This window comes from Anas platyrhynchos, chromosome 9 (assembly GCF_047663525.1).
Source record: "Anas platyrhynchos isolate ZD024472 breed Pekin duck chromosome 9, IASCAAS_PekinDuck_T2T, whole genome shotgun sequence".
Classification (NCBI taxonomy): domain Eukaryota; kingdom Metazoa; phylum Chordata; class Aves; order Anseriformes; family Anatidae; genus Anas; species Anas platyrhynchos.
The window spans coordinates 1,409,184-1,432,042 of NC_092595.1; the positions used below are offsets into that span (position 1 = coordinate 1,409,184).

Below are 22,859 nucleotides of genomic sequence, written 5' to 3' on the forward strand. Positions count from 1 at the left end.
TGTGCCCGCAGGATCACAGGCAGGCTGCTGCACGGGATGTGCAAATTTGGGTTTCTCAGCTGCCTCCCACGGTCCCTGGAGGAGCATCCTGCAGCCTGAGCCCTCCGTCCTGTGCCTGTCCCGTGTCAGCAGAGAGCAGCGGCCCCAGGAGCTCGGCTGGCTGCTCCTTAGCCTTTGTTTGCTTCTTACTTGCGTGCTCCTGGGGCTGTGATGGATGACAGTGAAGCTTGCAGGCCGGTTAACCTGAGCTGTGAGTTTGAAAGATCACAAGAAAACAACAAGTTTTAACGACTTGCATGAGAGGTGCTTGCAGCGTTCATCTGTGCAGCCCGAGGCCTGAAATAAACCCTGTGAGAATATTATTTGTTATGTTCGTCAGCCTTGGATGGAATCCCGAACAAATATTTCTCATTCTCTAAATATAAGACCTGGGAAACAAGGTCAGTGCTCCATTCCCACAGGCAGTCCGTGCCCCTCGAGTGCTCGGCCTTTAGAGGCTGCAGGCGGTGGGACCGAGTGCCGACCCTGGCCGGAGCCCATCTGGGCCCCAGCTAAAACCAGCCCCGACGTTGCAATGCCATGAACAACGTCAGGGACAGAACCACGGCTGCGTAGTGCCGGGCCGATGCCATCGTCCCCCGGCCGTGGCACCATGGCACCGGGCTCTCCGTGCAGCGGGTTTTAAAGAGGGGGCTCCGAGAAGCCCCCAGCCAGCGGCTGCGGGGCCAGGCTCCCCCGAGGACCATGCATTTGTACAAGCCCGCCTGCGCCGACATCCCCCCGCACAAGCCGAGTTTGCAGAAGCCGAGCGAAGCGCTTCTGAAAGGCAAAAAGCCCAGTGTGGTGCCCAAAATCTGCCCCCCGCTGTGCGGCTGGGCAGGGAAGGCGAGCGGGGCCGCGGAGCTGAAGCAGCTGGAGAAGTTCCTGCACGTGCATGGGCTGTCCCTGCAGGACACCGTCCGCGCAGAGACGGGGATGAAGTACAGGTACCGGGGGTGCCGGGGGGCTGCGTGGGGGGGTCGGCCAAACCTGCAGGACGCTCTCCCTGGTGGGTGTCTGGCTGCGTCCCGGAGCCTGTGTGCACTGCCGGGCAGGCTGCTGAAACCCAGCGGTGCCGGCTGCTTGAGGGGCTTCTCTCAGCTAGCTGAGCACCACAAGACATCGAGCAGTGGTAAATGCACAGGAGCTCTTCTCCTAAAGCTTTGGATTTGGTTAGCCATCCATCTCCCCCCGGAGTGTGGCCCTGCAAACCACCCAGCTCTGGCTGTCACCACCTGCAGATGGTCCCTGAGCGCCTGCCTGGCTTGCAGAGCGCCGTGGTCTCCATCCATCAGAGCCTTCAGCGTCATGAAGGCAAGCGTGCGATTAATTCCTGTTGAAGCTGATGGATTTGGGCAGATCCCTGCTTTTAAGTGTGCGCATCCTTCAGCGTTGAGAGGCAGCTATGAAGCACTGCAGCTCCCACACATCACGGCCCGGAGGAGGAAGGCTCGTGCAGGGCAGTGGGCTGTGCACAGCAGCTCTGATACACTGTGAGGATTTCCCAGTAGTCCTGTTACTGCGCACTCCTGACTCCTATTTTCTGTAGTTTTTTGTTCTTCCAGCTTTAGATGGACGAGGCTCTCCCAGGCTTACTGTGGGTGTGAGTGCTTTTCTTCCCCGGTGCGGCTTGGTTCACCCCCAGACCTTTCTTCCAATATCCACAGGTCTAAAGACAGCACAATACAAAATAATTATATATATATATATATTTATGAAGAGCTATTTAATTATGTGTGAAAAGTAAGGAAGTGTTAACAAGGAGCACTAAATACTCGTAAGCTGGTTTATTTATAGGGTGATTATTTCCTTTCTCTTTCCTTGCTTTAGCAAACACAGCTTAGTTCAGCCTGTTATTGAATAACGGAAAGTGCAGCAGTGCGTTGGCTTATGTTGTTTCTGATGATAATGGTATTTCTCTCAGATGAAACACAATTTGCAAAGCCAATTTGGTGCTTTATTATCCATCGGGGTGCTCGCAGCGCTGCTTTCCTTCGCGCACGCTGTGCTGGGCTGTCAGCCTTTAAAGGCTGAGCCGCGTGGGCTGGGGCTGTCCCCCCGGCTGGTGATCTGTGGCCACACCACCCCTGAACCTCCTGCGGTGATGTGGGGAAGAAAGCAGCACCTGGGCAGCTGCTCCGTGGGATCCTCCAAACCCCCAGGTCCCAGCACACCCCGCATCCTGCACTGGGAGCCTGCGGGCGTCCTGTGCATTGGGGCTGGGCATCAGGAAAAAATTATCTCTTGTAAGGATGCTCAGACACTGGGGCAGGTCTCCTAGGGAGGCCGTTGGTGCCCCAGGCCTGTCAGCGTTCAGGTGTTCGGATCATGCCCTCAATAATGTGCTTTAATTTTGGTTAGCCCTCAGGAGGTCCGGCAGGTGGGCACGATGGTGTGTGACAGTCCCTTCCAACAGAGCTCCCCTGGGAGAGGCAGGGCAGCGTTTTGCTTCACTGAGCAGCCTGAAGGATGGGTTTGATCTGTTTGAGAGAAGAAATCAAAAGCGGGAATAACAAGTCAGTTTTTGTGATGGAAGCAGGACTGCGGGAGAGTTACCGTGGCTGTGGGGGTGTCCGCAGCCCCCCAGGGAAAGGGATTGGGAAATTGAGGCTGAGCCTGGCTGCCTGTGGCTGCCGGGTGCTGGGCGGTGGGAGGACGTGGCCACAGCTCAGCTGTGAGCCCGCAGCTGGGAACGTTTAATGGGGAAAAAATCACAAGGGCTGTGCTCACCTACAGCGCCGCCGAACCGCTCCGGCTCCTCGGGAAGGAGAGCGTGGGTTTATTCATGAAAGGTCTGTGGAAATGTCAGCCCAGCGGCAGACACAAAGGCAAACACCGTTTTAAATACGTGACGTGCAGAACAGCAGCGCTGGTGGTGATAATTTGATGGGAGCTGGCGTTTCGTGTCCTGCCTCCTGTGCCGGCCTCCCCATTTCCAGGGGACCCGGTTAGCGGTGAGCAGAGGGCTCTGCGTGGAGGAGCCATCCCGCGGGGCGATCGGGCAGGCTCTCGGTCAGGGAAAGGATGACAGGCAGGGATTACAGCAGATGTGCTTAAAAGCAGGCTGCAGTAAGCAATGTGCTGTCTGCTGTAATGCGGGATCCAGGGGGATGCAAATGACATTTCTGGACAGCAGGCGTAAAGCACGGGGAGAGCTTCCCTCGCATCTTGTAATTAAACCGGGGACCTCGCTGTCGTGCTCTGGGTGCCAAAAGCACGACCGTGCTCAGAGCGTTATTAGATGTGAGTCTAGGCCACCGAGGGCTGCCGAGCACAAAGGGCTGGATTTATCCTCTAGCACAGCAAATTTTTGAGTCGCCGCTGGCAGAAAGCAGAGGGGATGCAAAGGGAGAGGCGTCGCTGCGCCTTCCTCCAGCTCCTCACAGCCCGTTCCCAGCGCCTGCCCCAGCACTGCCCGGTGCTTCGTGTGACGCCTTGCCCGGGCTGGCAGCTGCTCGTGCAAGAGGAGGCGGCTGGAAGCACGCTCACCAGTCCCTGTTTGTCCTCCTGGGTTTGTGTTCCTGCCCCCGTGGAGCTGCTGTGGAGGAGGGGGATTTGGAGGAAGCAATTTTCATTAGCCGCTCACCCGGGCTGCATTGGGCAGGCTCGTTTCAGGCAATGGGCTTTAAAACGTTTAATCACTAGATGGCAAAATGCACGAGAGCACTGAGCGTGGTCCCGTAATCCTGCGCTGTAATCCGCACCTGATCTGCTCACTCCCAGCACAGCTGCATCACATTTATGGGGATCTGGCTTATCCCGTTCAGAGCTTCCCAATTCCTGTGCCGCCTGACCGCGAGAGCCGCACCCAGCTGGGCCCTTTGTTCACCAGCTGTAATATTTCAGGAGTGGTTTTTTAATTTTAAAATCCATTCAAACTTCCCTGCCCGCTCTCTGTCCATCGGTGGTTGCAGATATTCCCGTGCCGAGCCTTTTTCCCGATGCTTAGCTTCCCCTTGCTGCTCCCGTTACCTTCCCGCAGCTCCTGCCCGTGAACTACCGGGGGAGGCGGTGGTGAAAGCAGCAGCTGCGTGTGGGTGAGGCTGCGGGCAGGGCACCCACGGCTGTGTTCGGCAGCTGCATCCTTCCTCCAAAAAGCAAGAAACGGGGGCTCACCCCGGCACGGAGGGGGCTGAGGGGGTTTTGCAGCAGGAGGAGCCCTCCAGCCGCACACGGTGCCGGCTGTCGGAGCGCATCGGTGCCAGCAGCGACGTGTGTGCACGTGCCCATGCCCACGTGCCCATGCCCACGTGCATGCACACCCACATCTGCACACACGTTTCCCCCAGCAGCGCTCTGCTCCAAAGCCCTCTGAGCTCAGCCCAGCTCCCGCATCTGTTCCCACATCCGTAACCAGGCTGCGAGGAAGCTCCGCGCCGCCCTGCCCTCCTGCCACGGCCACCCACGCCTCTGGGGAAGGCTCCTGGTGCCACAGCTGCTTGGCTGGCATGGACGGCGATGCAAATTTTGTCTTCCCCGTCTGTAGCTGTAACAGGAAAATCGCTGCCAGCCCTCCCCTGCCTGCAGAGCCCCTGCTCCTGCTGGCAGTTTGTGCCCTTGCTGCCGTGCCCTGCGCACCTCCGTGTCCTGGAGCACCCATCCATGCCCGCACAGCTCTGGGTGCTGTGCAGCCACCCCTCCTCTGCCAGCTGCCGGCATCGCTGCTGTGCTCCAGGCGTTATCCTGTGGGAAACGATCGTCCCCAGGGCTGTGCCAAGGCTTGGACGAGTGCCCCTGTGCAGCGGTTGCCAGCAGGCTGGGAGCGGGGCTCTGCGCCGCCAGCCACGGAGCGCACCCCGTCACGAGGGCTCCCGGTTTGTCCTCCCAGATGGCTGCGGTTCAGATGGAATAAAAATTGATTACGGTCCTCGTGCAAATCCCGGGCTGATGCAATAGCAGCCGTTCTGCTTGGCTTCATTTAAGGAAACAGCCCGACACAGCAGCAGCTGCTCTTTCAAAGCCCCTCTCCCCTCCGGCTGGTTCTTCTTCACCCAGCACTGAACGGGAGCCGAGCAGGGGATGCTTTGCACTGGTCCTTGGGTCAGAAGTTGTTTTTATTTTACAATTTGAAGAACAACTGACCGAAATGCACCCGCTTGCCCCCTGTTTCTCGCCCATGGGGCGGTGCAGCCGTGCGGGTGGCACCGCAGGCAGCGGGCTGTGCGCTGCGGCCGCCTGCAGGAGCTGGGGGAGGCCGACTTGAAAGGCAACTTTGTTCTCTCCTGCAGCTCCAGTGCCTGCTGCAGGCCTGCTGCCGGCTGATAAGCTTTTTTTTTTTTTTTTTTTTAATTTTCAGTGCTCGGTTTCATCACAGCTTGGCTTCATCCCCGCTCCAGCAAGACTTGAGAAGGCGACGCTGCGGCGTCTGTGTCACTCCAGCAGCGCAGACGCTGCCTGGCGCGGGGAGGTTGCGAAGTCCTCGGGGAGCGTGTCCAAACGCTCCGGAGACAGCTCTGAAACCAGCAGCTGTCCAGGCACGCTGGGAAAAGGGACCTGAATAAATCTCAGGGTAGCTGCAGTCGAGGTGATAACTGCTGAGAGGGGAAAAAAAAAAAATAGAAAAGGAAAGGGACAAAAGAGAGAAATGGTGGAGCAGGGTGGATTGCAGCAGGGAAAAGGCAGAGCATGAGCCCTGGCATGGCTTGGGCAGCTGGAGTGAAAGGCAAGGTCTCCGTGGCGTTTCCTGTGGGTTTCCCGTGTCAGACAGGACGTTTGCCATGGGGCTCGTGGTCGGAACAAAGTTCTGGGAGCTGCAGCGTCTCGCACGGCTCGCCCCTGCTCTGAGCCCCTGCCAGCGCGTCTCAGATCAGAAGTTATTGGCAATAATTAGTCATCCATCTGCTGTAGTGCGTCCCGGGAAGGACGGAGCGGAGCTGTTTATTATTCAGCTCCGGAGACTCAGACCTTAGCAACATATTTCTTTATATAAGTTAATTTGGAGTTTTAAAGCTGTTACAAATTATGCCGGGGTGGTATTTGACGCATATGGATGGCAGAATAATGTACGTAATTGCCTGGAATTTACTATTCAATAAGCAGAGACAAGCTGAACAACACACTGGGCTGAGCTTTATTTGGAATACATCGATTAATCACGCGGGGCGAGGATCCTGGGGAAAAAAGCTGCGTTTTCTGTGTGCGTGGTCTAGTGCACGGCAAAGGGTTGGCCACACGCTGCCAGCCCCGTGCACCTCGCTGCCTCCTGCGGGGCTGTTTCACTGCCAGCAGCACACCGACTGCCCTGCCCTGCCCACCAGATCTGCTGGAACCGGGGCTACACAGCCCAGGGACAAAAGCAAAAAATCCCTTTTGTGTGGAGCAGAGGCTGGAGTCAGCACTTTTTACCGGTGTGCTCCAGGAGAGCCAGATCGGGCTTGAAATACGGCCTGAAGTCCGTCCAACGTTTCAGATAATCAGACAGAAAAAGCGTTCTGGCATGTCTCAGCATCTGAACGAGGCCGAGCTGCTCCGTACAGCTCTGGGTGCTTTAATCGGGTGCATTAAAATGACGCTCGTTGCCAGAGCCCGTCTTGGATGGCCATGGCTTTCGGTCACCTGGAGAATCGAGCAGATCAAATGGGAAAATTGACTTTCCTGTATTGAAATGGGGAGCAGCGCAGTGCCTGGGGCCGTGGACACGGCCGGGGATGCTTTCCATCTGCGGGAAAGTGGCCGGGTATTTGACCTGGGCACCCCACTGAGCTGGAGGATCCTTGCAGAGCCCTTCTGTGCCGGGGCTGCAGGCAGCAGTGGGCGCTGCAGCATCCCTCGGGGGCCCGCTGCTGCTTTCCCCAGCTTTGGGAAATCGTAGGGAATTGGGCACATTTTCCCCTTCAGTGCTACTTATTTTTAAAAACCTGTTTCTGTAGGACAGCCGCGTGCAGCTGTGGCATCCTGCTGGCCTCCTGCTCAGCTCTGATTAGAATTAACCCAAACTACGGTATTTTCATGCCGGTTTTGATTTGTTTATCTTTTCTTCCCTCCCTGAAGAACCTGTAACACAGCTCACAGAGGCCAGCAGAAATGCCTGGTGCCATCCCCTCCTGCTGCCCGTGGGACCAGTGGAGCACGGGGCACCCGCACTGCCATGCTGCCAGGGCTGAGTGCCGAAAATCTGCTGCAAAGATGGTTTTTAACTGAAAATATTTAATGGGAATTTGGTTGAGTCTTCCTCAAGTGCAATTACAAATGTAAATTTAAGTTTTCCACGGGAAACTGAGATCAGCCCCGTGTTTTTGTCCTGCAGCTCGTTTCCTTATCGAGCCCCCAGCTCCAGCTCCGGGGCTTTCCCCCGCTTTCCTGGGTGGCTCCGCTCACCGTGCACGCTTGTTATCTCGCCCGTGTACGTATCAGACCAATTTAGGGAGATGTAACGGAACCGCTGCCATCAGAAGTAATTAGCCCAGCGGGAAACCTGGTCTCAAGCAGCTCCGAGATGGAGAGGAATGGCTGAGAGATGAGCACGGACTGTTTGCAGCCAGAGCTCCCCACGGCCTGGTGAAACTTGTGCTGGGAGGTAACACGAAATTTCACTGAGTGTGTCCTGCTGTGCCAAGGCACGTTGCCCTGGCAGTCGAGGATTTGGGGTGATGCACAAAGACAGTTCCCACGCAGGCTGGGGACTTGGTGGGCAGAGCTCCCCAGGCTCCGTGGGCAGAGCTCTGCGAGTGCCAGGGCTGCACTCTGTGGCAGGATCATGCCACGGCTGCGGTGCTGGGGGAGTTTTTTGACCTTCCGTGCAGCTTTCTGAGGTTAATGCGATCCAACTGTATGGCACGCAAAGTCCCGCCGAGCACCTGTCAAACTGTCCGACGTGGTTAAGGCTATATTATGAGTGCCAAAATCATATCAGTAGCGTGCCTGCCGCCGGCTGCTTTCCGTCTGGCTGCGTTTTGCCAGCCGTGACCCTGCCCTGGGCACAGGGGCAGGCACGGTGCTGCCTGCAATGTGTCCAGGGCTTCGTTCTCCACCATTCTCTGCTTTTTTTCTGCTGCTTTCTGCTTTCTCTTCCCCAGGTCCTGTATCCAGCACGCAGTTACAGGCGGTGAGAGGTGCAGCGGGGCAGCCGCGCTCTCCAGCTCCCTTTTCCCTGTGCAGAGCAGACAAAAGCTGCAGACACAGCAGCGACGGCCACAGCGCAGTGCAGTGCCTGGGACCTGAGGGCTGCGGTGCACTTGATTCTAGCAGCCAGGCTGCGTGCAGGTTTTGTTCTCGTGCAGAAAACCCTCTCTTGTAGCTGAGCAATTCCCCACAGCTCCCCTGGGACATGCGCCCATGTCCCACGGCGCGGCGCAGGGAGGTGCCAGGCAGCTTTGGAGGGAGCAGGGCAAGGCCCAGGCTGTGCAATTAAAGCTGTGGGTAGCTGGGCAGTGTCACCACGCCAATATTCACACTGCCACGGGGAGCACTGATGGCCGTCAGCTTATAATTGTGCCCGGCATCGCCGTGGCATCGGGAGCAAAGAACTGGAGCTGCCCCCAGCAGCAGTGGCCTGGGACGTGTGGGGGCGGCGTTATGGCCATAGTCCTCTTGCTGCTGTGTTGTTAAGCTTATATAATTATTTGGGGGGTATTTTGAAATATAAATTTAATTCCTGCAGCACGGAGTAATCATGTGAGTAAGGAGTTGCTACTCCCCCTGGTATATGATATCTGTATCTATACAGTCACAATTTAAATAAAATGCAGCTCAGCTGAACATAACTCCGCGTATTGCTGAAGAGGAAGACTACAAGCGAGGGAACTTTGCCGAGGGGCTTGTGTGACATTGGTGCTGGCTGGGGCTGCGCTCACTGCTCTGCTAAGTCGCTGCCTTCTCTTGGTAGCGAAGGATTTCAGTTAAAGAGCTTAAAACGGCTGAGATGGCATCGTTATTTGTGACCCGGATCGGTTCAGCACGCAGAGATGTGGCTTTAGGCAACCCTTGGTTGCAGATTTTTGGCATGTCTGCATAAGGATTTAGCCTGTAAAACCTGGGGGGCTGTGGCTGGGGGCAGCCGCATGGAGCTGGCGCTGCTGGGGGCTGATGTGCAGGGCTGCCAGGGGGAAGGGAGGGCATTGGCTTTAGGGTTTTTCTAAACGCGGGCTGACGACCTTGTGCTGAGCGAGGCCCTTCCAAGCTGAACACCCTTTGGTCCGAGAGCAGTCCCATCGGGAGCGGATCCTTCTCTCCTTGGAGCCCCTCGGTGTGATGGGGCATGGGGAGAGGTGGCGATGGCCCCGGGGCTTGTGGCTCCCGGTGTCACACTTTGGGGTATTTTGGGGCGTTTATTTGTGGTCTATGGCACTAAGCTATTGATGATGTGTGTAGGAACTGGTCTGAAGCTGGGTCTTGTGTGTGCAGAGGTCTGGCAGCTCAGTCCCATTCCTTAGCGTTGAGTTCACCCCCAAATTCAGGCCTGGCGGGGGGGGGTCCACCCCCCAGACGTGCACCCGCCGGCAGGCAGGGGGGCTCTGCTCACGGCTGGGGGGCTGTGGCTGTGCCGGACGATCCGCTATCGATCACCTATCGGAAATCACCGGGAAGCGATTCCTCCACAGCTCCCCAACACCCCCTGCCCCGGGACGCGCGGTGCGGGGGGGTCCCGGCCCCGGGCTGAGACTGGGACCCCCGGGAGCGCCCCTAGGGGTTTGCAGGGGGAGCAACGCGGTGCTGGGGGGCTCTGCCCGGCTCGGCACGCCTCCTGCCGCCCTCCCCCTCGTTGTTCTCCTTCCCCTCCCCTCCCTCCGCGTCACGCCGCCCCTCGCCGCTGCCGGGAGCCGCCTGCAGCCGGGAGCAGCGCCCGGCGGGGACAACCGAGGGGCTCAGCCCGGGCGGGGGGCACCGGGGGAGGACCGGGGGGGGGAGCCCCGCAGCGCTGCGGAGCCTGCGGCACAGCCGGGGGGGGCAGAGCCGGGCAGGGCAGAGCCGAGCCGGGCAGCGCAGGGACAGGGGAAGGGGAAGGGGCAGGGGCAGGGGGAGGCGGCTGCCGGCCGCGGGGTCGCGCCCCGATGTCGCCCCGAGCCCCGGACTAGGAGGCGGCGGTGCCCGAGGAGCGGCCCCGAGCCCCCGGCGCGCCCCGCTCGCCTCGGCCCGGCTCGGCCCCGGGGGTCCCGGGGGGGGGGTCCCGGGGGGCAGCTCCGTCGGGGCGCGATGCAAGTGTCCATCGCCTGCACGGAGCACAGCCTGAAGAGCCGCAATGGGGAGGAGAGGCTCAGCGGCAAGCAGAGCGCCGCCGCCCCCAACGTGGTGAGCGCGGCCCGGGCCAAATTTCGGACGGTGGCGATCATCGCCCGCAGCCTGGGCACCTTCACCCCCCAGCACCACATCTCGCTCAAGGAGTCCACCGCCAAGCAGACTGGCATGAAATACAGGTAAGGGGCCGCCGCTTCCCCTCCGGGTGTCCCCCCCCCCCCCCCGGGTCCCCAGCGGGCGGCGATGGACCCGTGCCCCCCGGCGGAACCCCGCAGGATGCGTTTTGGGGCTGGGGCGCGTCCCCGTGGCGTGCTGCGAAGCCCCCAGCCCGTGCCGGCTGCGAGCAATCCCCGTGAATTCGCAGCGCTGGCGTTAAGATGGTTTCCGCAGAGCACTCCGCTTAATGAGCAGGAAGAGCAATTAGCGGAGAGTGGTTTGAGGCCGGCCGGGAAAAGTTCTCCGGTGCTGCAGGCGTGGGGCGAGGGAAGCGCCTGGCCCCGGTGCCGCTCCGTCCTGAGCATCACGCAGACTTCCCGGCCGGGGTGCGGAGCAGGGAGGGGGCGAGAGCCAATTTAAGTGAAATGCAGGAGAAAACCGTCAGAACACCGCGTGCATCGCGCATTTGTGTCGCTCCCAGCCCGGGAAGGGCAGACAACAAAGGGCTGCTGCTTCTCTCCAAAACGCTCCGTGCGGGGAGCTGGCGGGCGCAGCCACACCTTGGGCTGGAATCGGGAGGCTCACGCTGCCTCTGCCGGTGGCTTTCTCCTGTTCTGGACGTCCCTTTGGTCAGCAGTGCCTGGCGGTGTGGCCGGAGCAGTGTCCGACCCATGCCTGCCCCAGGACCCCCACCCACACGCAGGGGCTGTGGGGCTGCGGCCGGTGCTGCGGTGGCCGCGCTGGGCAGGCGGGGTGGTGCTGGGCACTGCTCCGGGCTGGCTCCTCGCATGGGTGCACGAAGTCCGGCTGCACGTGCAGCTCACACGGGGCTCGGTGTGGGCAGCGTGGCTCTTACACAAATTGCCATATTAACCCTGCGGGAGAGGCACAGGCAGGGTGGGGGAAGATGGAGCGGGTGGGATGCCGGAGCGCTGGTGCCGTCCTTCGGCAACTTTCCACGGGGGCCGTGCCCCCCCTGCTCCTTCAGCACAGCAGCAGCGAAACCTGCCGTGTCTTGGACCCCAGAGCACGGTCAGGGCTGTGATCTGTCACCGAGTCACAGCTCCTGCTCGTTAGGCTTACGGGCACTGCGTACTAATTGTCAGCAGTTCTCTCTGCCCGTGTCCCCAGGGCTCCCCCAATTACCGCCACGCGGGGTGGCTGCAGCTCCCTGCTGCCCGCAGGACACGGCCACCCCTGCAGCCTGGCGAAGTTGGGCCTCTGTAAATCATCCCTGGCTTATTCCTAGATAAGATTTCAATCGCAGAGACTGAATTCTCCAGCTGGCATTCGGCACGGCTCTGACAGCTCCCCCGGCTCCGGCTGCGTGAGACCTGGGGGATTGCATCAGGAATAGCATCGCGTTTGTGACAAGGCTGATGTTTTATCTTTATGACTAATCCCTGGTTCTGCTCCTAAATCTCTCCATATCTAGAGAAGATTTCTCCCCCAAGAGAAGCAGGGCAGGGGAAATTGGAGAAAGAGCTGACTAAACCTCCCGGCTCAGCTGTGGTGCTGCTGGATCGAGATAACCTTTGGTTGGGGAAGGCGCCTTGCGACAGTGCCGGGGCTGATATTTTGTGTTCCCCTCCGGTTCCTCAATCCGAGGGAAATTCGGTGCCTGGAGAAGCCAAAAAGCTTTTCCCAGTGGCTGCAACAGCAACGCTGCGAAGTCCTCAGCTCCCTTTTGTCAAGCTGAAGTCTTTCCCAGCGCATTTTCTGCTTGCATTATGTCACCGCTGACAAGCTTTACAATGTGTGCCACCTAAAATTACACGCTAGTTAAAATGCCTCTCGCTCGGTGCTAAAAATAGAGAAACCTGCCCCCTTCCCCCCCCCACCCCCCGTGAGACCCTGCGCAGAAGGTGGGGGTGCTGCGGCCGGATGGGGCGCGGGGCATCGCCGCGGGGCATGGGGCCAGCCCGGATGGGGATGGGTTCAGGGATGGGGACGGGGACGGCGGGCGGTGGGGAGAGCAGTCCTGCCGTGCCGGGGGGATGTGCAGGGAGGTGGTGACAGCGTGAGTGACGGGGCGGTGGGGGTGGCAGAGCCGGCTTTTCGTCAAGCGGCTCGTTTCTGGCTTTGCTCCAGATGAGAGAGCAAATTGGCATGCAGAACACAAAGCTCGCCGGGTTGAATGCGTCCTTTGGGGAATATCTGCAAATATTGGGATTCAGGTGTGTTCCCGCGAGGGCGAGCCGGCCTCTGTGTTTGCTTTGCTCCGTCTCCTTTCCTTGCCTTCGGAGCAGATCGTGGCATCAACTGGGCATCGAGGCGGTGGGAACCCAGCCCCTGCGTGCGCAGGAGCCCACGTGCAAAGGAGCCCACGTGCGGCCGCGCTGCGGGGCTGCGTGTGCTGCCCATGGCTCAGAGCGGGCTTCCCCGGGTGCCACCTCTGCGTCACCGCCGGTGACACGCTGCTGCGTGCGGAGGTGTGGAGGTGCCCGGGGGCTGCATCCTGCCTGGGGGCTTGGGGAGGGCGCAGGGAATTGCCTGGAGCCTGGCCTGGAGCTCGGTGTGGCTGCGGTGGTGCAGCCTGCTGCATTGTCCCTGCGAACAAAGGGCAGACTGCATCCCAAAGGATGCTCTCGGCACGGGAGGAGGGGGGGCAGGCTGGGGGTTTGGCAGCTTTTGGAGGTGGCACACTGGGTTCTTCACCCTCCTCGTTTGCCTCTTTTTTTCCTAATTCCACCGCCCAGCCCAGGCCAAGCTGTCCGCGAGGCTGTGCCCCAGCCCTGATCCCGGCACACACCACGAGCACCGCAGACACCGTGCCCAGCAGGGTGCCATCGGCCCTGTGCAGGGCAGCACTCGAGTTGGGGCTGAAACAAAACACTTTTTAACTGCAAACACGGGCAGGTGGAGTTCACCGTGCGCATTTGCCCCATGGCTGGCTCTGAGCCACGGGCACGGGCTGGGGAAGGGCAGAGCACCCGTGTGCCCGGCTGGAAGATGTGCTGCGTGCTCAGCTCCCTGCTGGCTCACGGGCCGGTCCTGAAGCCCCATGTGCTTACAGGCAGCCCTGCAGGGTGGCCCGAGCATTTTTCCCTTCTGTGCTTTCTTTTTCTGGCTCCTTGCCTGGGTGCTGCTGCTTTCCAGGCTGCAGAGCTCCGTCCAGCGAGCTCCGTCCTGCGAGTTCCCGAACCGGCACAGAAGGAGGCAGGAGGCGAGGGGGAGAGGAGCGGGACCCGGGGACACCACGGGCCCTTCCCCAGGCACGACCCCACGCACAGGGAGCTGTGAGACGGGGCTCCTGCTGCTGGGGCTGAGGGGGTGCTGTGGGACCCTCCTGCGGGGCACCGAGGCAGTGCCCTGGCCAAATTCCCGCGGAGATAATTGCGTTCCTCCAGCTGAGAATTCCTGCACAATTTGGAGGTGTTTTTCTTCGCTGCGTGCCCGAGACCGTGGGTTCTTGTGGGAGCTGTGTTAAGGAGCTGCTGATGCGCTCGGTGTGGTGGTGGGCGGCCGTGGGCCACGGGGGATGCGGTGGGCGCCGCGCTGCCCTCCCCACGGGCTGCCCTGCGCCCTGCCCAAAACCCACCTGCAGCGAGGGGCACAAAACAGGACCGAGGTACCCTACCCTGTAATCCAAACCCATATCCACTAGCGAACACGATTAAAAACTCTCTCCCACAGTTATCCCCACCCGAGCAGGCAGCGCCGCCCTGGGGCATCGTCCCCCCCCCCCCCCGGCACCCATTCCCCAGCAGCTCCTTCCCCTCCTTCAGACACGCACCGGGGGACCTGGGGGCTACGAGCACGAAGCCTGCTGCTTTTATTCCAGCTGCTGCAGAGGCATTGCCTGCTTCTTGCTGCAAATATTTGCCCCAATGACTACCTCGTGTATTTCGGAGCTCAGTTTTTGCTGCAGTTACGAGTGGCTTTAAGCGCCGGCGTGAAATAGCCCAATTATTCTGATAGAAAATTACGTATTATTTCGGTAGGTCTCTTCAAATCAGGTTTGTTTTTATGGTTCACGGACTGCTCTTCGCTTTATTGCTCCAAGCCAAGAGTACTCCAGTGAGCAGAGAGGGTTTACCCTGCAGTTCACCACGCATTTGCCCTCAGGACTGCAGCTTTTAATGGGCACAAAGGAGGGAGGAACAGCTCAGAGATGGGGAAAAGGCAACTGGCTGAGTAAATAAAACCGGAGCTGATTTGTGCTGCCGTGAAGGCCCTGATGCTGTCTGCCAGAGAACTGGGACATCCCCTCCTGGAGCCACACACAAATAGTGGGTGACACCCCCCACCCCAGCAGGACATCCCCATCGGCACTGGGTGCCTGTCACCTGCCTGCACCTCGTGCCACCAGAGGTGTCCCCTGCGGCGGGGCTGGAGCAGGCTGGGTGGCTGCGGGACACCTCTGGCACCAGGCAGCACGCGCTGGCTCTCCAGGTCACTTCTCGGAATTACCAGGGTGAATGCTTGCTAAAACTGGTCCCGGGCTGCTCCTTTTTTGGATTTTTTTTCCATTTAGAGGCTGCATTACGACATTAATTGAATGCCTAAATGGACGGAAGAGAAGAGGTGATGTAGAAACACTGCTGGCTTAATGGCTAGTGAAGTGCACAGTTTTACACATTTTAAAACTATTATTTTAGCGTGGCTGCTCTGGCAGGATCCAAATTGAATTCCAGGCAGGCTTATTGCTGGGCTACATTGCCCCTGCTCGCTGCAAGCTGCGGGCACAGCGTGGTCAGAGCCCCCTTGGCACCCGGAGGCGGTGCTGTGTGGCTGCTGTGCGCAGGGTGCTGGGGATGGGGGCACCCATGGGGGCTCCTGGGGGGCTCCTGGGGGCCGGCAGCGCCGTGTGCCTGCCAGCAGCGCCCCGCGCTTGGCTGCGGCCCATTCAGCTCCCCTTATCTGCATGTCGGTGCGTCATCCGCAACTTTCCTAAGGAGGCAGCCAAAAAAAATTCTGGGGAATTTCAGCGAAGATGGCCACCTACGCACCCGGTGGCCCTGCGAGTAACGGAGATGATTTGGAAAGTGTGACGGGAGCCAAGGGAGGGGGCACAGATGCCATTTAGACATCTGCCGGTCCCCGCGCTGCCTGCGCCTCGGCTCTGCCTCGCCTGATGCCAAGCCGGTGCTCCCACCTCCCGGCACCCGCCTCCTCGCTTGGCGGCTGGTTTGCAGCTGATGGATCCTCTCCTCTCCTCTCCTCTCCTCTCCTCTCCTCTCCTCTCCTCTCCTCTCCTCTCCTCTCCTCTCCTCTCCTCTCCTCTCCTCTCCTCTCCTCTCCTCTCCTCTCCTCTCCTCTCCTCTCCTCTCCTCTCCTCTCCTCTCCTCTCCTCTCCTCTCCTCTCCTCTCCTCTCCTCTCCTCTCCTCTCCTCTCCTCTCCTCTCCTCTCCTCTCCTCTCCTCTCCTCTCCTCTCCTCTCCTGCCCCTGCAGCTATTCTGTTCAGCCGTGCCCCCTGTTTTGTATCTCTGGCTCAATGCTTAGTGCCCGTGCAGCGGCTCACGAGCCACCACCGCCTCCCCAGCCCCCGTGGGAAGGCAAAAAGGGCACAGAGAGAGCTTGGGATCCTCCTGGTGAGCGGGGACCCAGCGGGAACCCCGCTGCCCTGGTGCCTGGGACCCTGCTGCCCGCCCAGCGTGCTGTGCCAGCCAAGCCCAGCCACAGATCTCAGGCTTTTGCCACCCAGAAATCCTTTTCCACCCCTGCCTGGCTGGGCACGGAGCTGGATTCACACCCCCAGCGAGCTGTGATTCCTCCTGGAGCACCTGCAGCGGGCTGCGGGGACCAGCGGGGCTGGAATCGGCTCCAGCTGGGTTTGCAGCACCGCAGGCAGGAGGGATGGCACAGCACAGGCAGCGGCTGCCAGGCAGCAGCCCCAGCACGTCAGGCACCGGGGCTGGGCCGTAACGCAGCTGGGGGAGTGCTGGTGCTCAGCCAAGGCGCCCAGAGCTCGTTCCCAGCACTCTGCTGGATGATCCGCAGCGCTCCGGCGGCTTCTGCAGCTCCGTGTGCTCCTCTGTGCCCCTCACCAGCAGAGAAACTGTTCCCGAGGGGGGGCACCTGGCATGAGTGTCCGCAGTGCATGAGGGAGAGGGGTACCCGTGTGCCTGCTGCAGCTCTCCGGCTCGAAGGGTGCCCTCGGCTCCTTTGCCCGACCCGAGCAGCCCCAGTTCCAGGCACCCTCAGACACGGGGAACGTTTCTGGGGCACCGGCAGGAGCGTGGCTCACATTAGAGTGAGAGAACATTCTTTTAAGGCTTGGTTTAAAAACCACGGTCCTTGCTTTCCAGAGGCAAAGGTTTTCACCTCTTTTCCCGCAGTAACCCATTTTACGGGCGGAACGTGGTGCTGCCTGGAGATGGAGGAACAGGGCCGGGGCCGATGGGGCATTGTGGTGTTTTTTGCAGGATTACAGGGGGTGAAGCAGGGTGCCGTGGGCTCTGGGCTCTGCATCCACCCGTGGCTGTCGCCTGCCGAGGCCGTGCCGGTGCCCAGACCTGCACAGAGCCCCTCGCTTCGCTGTCTCTGCGGCAGTGAGCGGTTTTAAAATCCATGAGGGAGTGGAAAGCCGAGGTTCTGCATCGCTGCAATTACTGCTAATACGGGCTGTAATTTAAGGGAAACTGCTGTGCATGTTGTGAAGTGTTTTGTTCACAAAATGGGAGTCAGAAACCATTATTTTTCTCCCTTCCCACCCACACCACTTAGAGACGCCCCTCGCACCAGCAGAGCTCGCTGGAGGGGCACCCAGCAATTTCCGAAACTCTGCAGCTCTTTTTGAGCTGATGAGGCAAGATTAAATCTAAGGGGAGAGGCAGGAAAGCGCTGGAGTTAATTAAAGAAGAGAATTAACACGTCTGCGCTGCCTTGCCCTGTGCCAGCAGCAGAGCTCACTTGCATCCAGGGCTGTTGCAGCGCGCTGAGCCGCGACAAGCGGTGCTCGCGGGGAACGGGGACGCTCAGAAATGCTGAGAGCAGGAATCCCAGCAGGCTGGCGGGTGCCAGTTCCCCTTGGGACGGGGTGAGGCCAAGCCAGTGTCGCTTCCCCACAGCACCCATGGGAGCACAAAGCGCCCTTGGTGCTGTGACAGGGCAGGAGGCCTGCGCCCAGCTGTGCCGGGGCGGCACCGGGGTCCCCAGCGGAGCGTTTTGCACTGCCAGCAAGCAGCCGGTGCCGTGCTCCCAGCCAAGTTGTGTTTTTTTTTTTTTTTTTTTTTTTCCTGCAGACTCTGCCTGCAAAGTTGTCAGCGTGCTGCCAGCCTCCCGGGCTGCGAGGAGGCCGGTGGAGGGAAGCAGGAGCCTCAAACCAGCCGGCGAAGCGCCGGGCTGGTGTTTGGGGAGGGCTGGGAGGGCTGAGCCCCCCCTGCTCCCTCCTGCGCACTCCAGATTTCTCCTGCTGCCCACTTCATTAAAAGAGGAGGTGGAGAAGTAAGTCTGGGCTGAGCTGGAGCTGGAGCTGGGGGAGCAAAACCCCAGGGCTGCAGCCTGCCAGGCGGGCATGGGGTTGTGCATCCTCAGCTCTGGGAGCGCACGAGGTGCCACCAGGGCGTGCAGGAGTTCTGCAGCAGGAAGGAAGAAGCAGGCATGGAAAAGTGCTGGGGACTGGGAAGTGGAGAGGTTGGAGGGGAACTCGCCCCGCAGAGATTTGGCGTTACAGGGGGGCGAGAAGCAGGGCTTGGCACGGAGTGGGGAAGTGGCCAGAGCCCAGTGCCCGGTGAGAGGCTCAGAGCCCGTGCTGGAGGGGAAAGCAACGTGGGGTGGGCTTTGCTTTTGCCAGGTCTGGCTGGGACATGCAGCACTGCTTTTTCAGGGAGCAAATTACATATTTTATTCATTTTCTGTGCAAAAAGGAGCTGTTCTGAAGCAATAATGGGGATGTTTCTAAGCAACGTTGTTTTCCCACTGCAAGCTTCAGGAACGGTGACATTTTTGTACATTTTGGTAACAATGAGCCGAACCGCCTGCTGTTTGCACACAGGAGAGCTTTGCCTTGGTTCTCCCAACTTTGCCCACCCAGGTGGCTCGGGGGCCTTTAGCCCCAGCCCCGGGCTCACCCTATACAGATGTTCACGGGCACGGGGTGCCGGGCTGCTGCAGGGCAGCAGGGCTGGGTGGGGGCCTCCAGGAGGACCCAGGAGGTCACCCCGAGGGGTCCTGGCCCAGGCAGGACGCGTCCCCTCCACCCAGCATTTCTGGTGGGGGTTGGCTGCTGCGGGCACAAGCTCCAGGACAGGGCAATGGAGCTGGGGGGGTGCAGAAGGGAAGAGCAGCACAGTTGGGTTTCTGTGGAGCTCATCAGTTGTTCTTCGTGGGTGTGGAAATGCTTCAGTCGCTCTGGGTGTGGCGGTGCATAGAATTGTTAGAAAACTTGTGTTCTTCCTTAAAAATAAGCTTTTTCTGTCTCATTCCTGATAGATAGATAGATGGGTGAGTGGATGGATGGGAGGATTGCTGGATGTAAAGATAGATAGGTGGATGGGTGGATGGGTGGATGGATGGATGGATGGATGGATGGATGGATGGATGGATGGATGGATGGATGGATGGATGGAAAGATGGATGGATAGGAACACAGACAGGTTGGTTCCCTCACCACATTGTTCACTTGGGGCCATTGGAAGCTGATGTTCTTTAACATTTCAGAAGCAAAGCTGCTCAGCACCCCCTGCTCCCGAGCCCCCTGGCTGTCCCTGCTCTGTAGGTTCATGCTTTGTTCTTCACCTCTCCCAAACACGAGGCTGCTTTGAGCCATTTGCAGCAGGGTGTACGCAGAACCCCCCATAACTCCCAGTGCTGGCCCCCAGGGAGCTGGGGATGGGGCAGGGAGCCCCCCCGGGCCGTGCTGCTCCTTGGGGGGAGCTGGCAGAGGGAGGTGGGCAAAAAGTGAGCATTAAGGGACAGGGAAACGTGGTGCTGCTTTGGGGACCGCCTGCTGAGCCTGCCCCCACTCCCTGCGGCCCACCTGCAAGGGCGAGGGGTGGTCGGTGGGGTGGCTTTGGGGTGTTTTTTGGATAAGCAGCGTGTGCTTTCTTCCGATTGCTTTGTCCCTTCACCATCGCAGGAAGCAGCTGCGGGTTAATTAGTTGATTAAGCAGCGCAGGAGGCTCAGACCATAAATCACTGCCAGAAGGGGCTGCAGGTGTGGGCTGTGTAGTGTAGGAGAGCTGCTTATGGGGGCATGAGGAGGGGGATGTGGGGCTCCTGGGGGGCTGCCTGGGCTGGGTGCCCCTGCCCATGGGGTGAGCTGGGCTGGGGGCACCCAGGGGAGCTGGGGGCAGTGTCAGTGGGGGATATGGGGCTGTTCCCCATGGGGTGGCTGCCTCTGGCACCGCTGGGTGCTCCTACCCATTTCCCTGCGCTAGAGTTAATTAAAAGTGAGTAATTACAATTGCTTTCTGCCCCGTGCCACAGGAGACAAGTGCCACTCCTGCCATATGGCACGGGCTGCTCCTCAGGCACATTCTCTCCCCCTCTCCTTTAATTAAGGATGCCATCAGCTCTGGATGTCCCCAGGACGTGACCGAGCACCTCACCGCTGCCCAGGCTGGGCCCCGCTCAGCAGCCCGTGAAGGGAGCAATGAATCACAGATCCCTTTGGGTCCTGCTCAGCTCTGCCTGCACCGTCAGCGCTTCCCCTTCGGAGGAAATAATTAAGCGAAAAGTTGCCATAAAGCACGTGAAGAAAGGGCTGGCTGGAGGCAGGGGGCAGCCTGTGTGCAGGAGGGGCTGTCCTCGGGGGGCACGAGGCTTCCGAAAGCAGGGGCAGCAGCCAGGGGAGAGCTTCCCAACCTCCTCGTGTCCCCGTGTGTCCAGCTGCAGCCAGAGGGCTCGGTCCCATCGCGTGCCCTACAGGAGTGCAGCGGGCTCGGCGTTGCCGCGTGCTCAAATTATCCTCGCTTTTCAGCGCCAAATATTCATCTCCGTTTTCAGCCCTCTTGTCTTTTTTCCTAAAATTAACATTTATTTCAGACATAATCTAACCTGCCTGCAGTGCCGCGTTACAAAGAGCGCTCCCCCGGGAAGGGATTTCAGCCTCCTTTGTTCCCGAGGTTCTCAAAAAAACGTGATTTTTCCCCCCGAATCCTCACCGGCAGCCGTTATCCCGGGTGCCTCTCGTTACCCTGTCTCTGCTCTGTGTTTCCTGCTGGATGTATTATTCCCCCTCTGCCCATTTCTGTTGCTTTTTAACTTCCTGATGCTGAACCAGAAAGCTCCTGAGGTCAGGAGCTGCCGTCTTTGCCTTTCTCATGAATCACAATCGTGGCCTCAGCCGCGCAGTGAGCGATTCTCACACATCCCTCAAATCCTGCACCTCTCCGCCTCCTGTTTCTCCTGCTTTCGCTCATTATTTCGCTCGCAGCAAAATGGCTAACAAGCAAAATACTTTTTTTTTTTTTTTTTTCCCCCCACTTTTGCAGAAAGGAAAGGTTTTTGCTTATTCAGGCTTATTCAGCATCCCAGGCAGGTCCAGACCCAAATCATCTTTCATGAGGATAATTTTGCGTGCGTTAAAAAGCTGAACTGCGTGGCAGGTTCTTGGCTTTGTTGGTTGTCCCCCTGCAGTTACAAATGAACAGCGCTTTCCCGTCGGCCCTGCGGACTTCGAGAAGGTTTTTCCATGTGGAAATTCCTCCTTCCACCTCGCACCCTGGGTGCTGCATGGCCGGAGGGGCTGTGCCAAGCTGTGCCGTGCCGTGCCTCTCCTGAGCCTCCGGTGGGTCACCAGGGTGAGCCTGATGGCACGGGTACATCCCTGGGAGCCGAGTGTGCCCTCACCTTCAAGAAGCCTGGTCCAGGGAAACTTCTGCCCTGCTCGTGTGCTGCTCCTGTGTATTCCTGACGGCATCACAGGGCTGCAAGCTGTGCTGTCGGGGAGCCAGGCCTTCCCCTCCTGCACCCGCTGCCCCAGCACAACCTGGAGGAGCTGCTCTGATGTGCACCAGGAGAGAAGACCAGCACGCACACCTTGGCTTTTGGGGCGTTTTCTCCCTCTTGTGTGAAGCCCACTGTTTGCAGGGGCTGCAGCTCACCTCGGATGGGAAGGACGCAAGATTTAGGTCCTGCAGAAGGAACATGTGGGAAACAGACAGCAAATGGTCAGCCCTGCTTGGTGCAGTGAGGGGCTCTGCCCCTCGGATGGGGCTTTTCCCTCTCGGTGCAGCCACGGGCAGGGCTCTCCCCTCTCAGCCCCCTTGCAGAGCGCAGCAGCTGCCGCTTCTCCCTGCTCCACAGCCAGTCTGGAGCTGTGCTTTGGTCCGCTTAAATTAATCCTCCCGACTGGCTTCTGGTGGACAAAATCAGTCCTCCGAGTGCAGGCTGCATGGGGACCCGATGCGTTTCTTGATCCCCAGGGAGAGGAGAGGGACAGAGGCGGGCTGGGCGGCACCGGCAGGGAGCCAGGACACCGCGGGCGCGCTGCTGCGGCATCTCGCTGACCGTGTCGCATCCTGACAAAACGCTGCGTTTTTTTCATCCAAACACTGTAAAATTTGCTGCACCTTGCAGAATTTGCATCTTTCCACCTCTGCCTAGATGTAAATCTTGGGAAGTTTAGAGAGGAAGAATGCTCAGCTACTGCTGCAGCCTGGAGCGTCCTCTCCTGCAATGAGTGCGGGGCCAAAGACGCAGGAGAAACTTTCCCTATTGCTTTGATCCGTCCTTCTCTTCCTAGGGACATTGCTCTGAGGTGCGTCCATGCTGGGTGACTTGTCCCTCTGTCCTGGTGCCGTCCCCCTGTCCCTTTGATCTGTGCTCAGGAGCAGGACTGGGTTAGAGCAGCGATGTCTGGGTGAGGTGGCTCTCGGGGAGGTTCTTGGTTTGTTTTCTTTTTCATTCTCTTCTCTCTCTGAAAATGTAGCTGCTTTGCTTTAGGCTTTGTCATTAAATAATCCAGGAGGCGATGTGGAGTGCTTCTCAGGCCTCGCTCATGGTGCAAGTTTGGGATAAAGCAAACCCAGGCAGTCTCAGACAGGTGGTTGGAAGCAGTTTGAAGGCTGCCCCGTGCTGCAGCCGGAGCCAGCAGCCAGTGGCACCTTCCTGTGCTCAGCAGGGGCTGGAGGGGGCTTGTCTGGAGAGATGCCAGCCCTCCGGTCCTGCAATAAAGTGTCAGAGGTGGGAGAAGCCAGGCAGAGCAGTGAGAAGTGGTGCATGAACAAAAGGGAGTGCTGCCGAGCTGCTGCAGGGTGAGGCAAAGCGCACCTGAGCGCGGTTCAGCCTGGCTCATCTCAGCCCAGTGCCAAACCTCATGGAAAACGCACAGGGTAAGCCACCCCGTTTCTACATCAGATGACTTTGGTTAGAGTTGAATTTCTGATGCGTGCACGATGTACTGGCACCCTTCCTCCAGCCCAGCAGCTACTGAACTCAGTGTGCGGGGAGGATCTCGCGCTTACAGGACTTGGCGTTTTCTGGTGTTGGCTCCTCAGCCTAGACATAAATTTCTCCAAGCACCCCGGTCATGTGCACGCTAAGTCAACGGCGAGGACAGCTTTTGGAAAGTCAAACACGATGCTTCTGCCCAGATTTGTTA

General features: G+C 59.3%; 1 protein-coding gene and 1 long non-coding RNA gene across 4 annotated transcripts in view; both read left to right on the forward strand.

The window, feature by feature from the left end:
• The first annotated feature begins 460 nt into the window (after positions 1 to 460).
• The window catches only part of KCNAB1 (potassium voltage-gated channel subfamily A regulatory beta subunit 1), a 38,821-nt gene continuing 16,422 nt past the window's right edge, over positions 461 to 22,859 (forward strand). Inside the window, exon 1 of one of the 3 annotated variants that reach the window (XM_038183722.2) lies at positions 461 to 986. In XM_038183722.2, coding sequence (XP_038039650.1) covers positions 745 to 986 — 242 coding nt within the window. In that variant the 5' untranslated portion in view covers positions 461 to 744. Of the gene's footprint in view, positions 987 to 9,788; positions 10,392 to 17,372; positions 17,759 to 22,859 lie in introns of those variants that run through there. The other 2 variants (XM_038183723.2, XM_072042284.1) reach the window with 2 other exon arrangements.
• LOC113844482 (uncharacterized) lies at positions 19,562 to 20,571 on the forward strand. The gene is made up of 2 exons (XR_003499175.3): positions 19,562 to 19,704; positions 19,817 to 20,571. It is a non-coding gene; the product is annotated as an uncharacterized lncRNA (long non-coding RNA).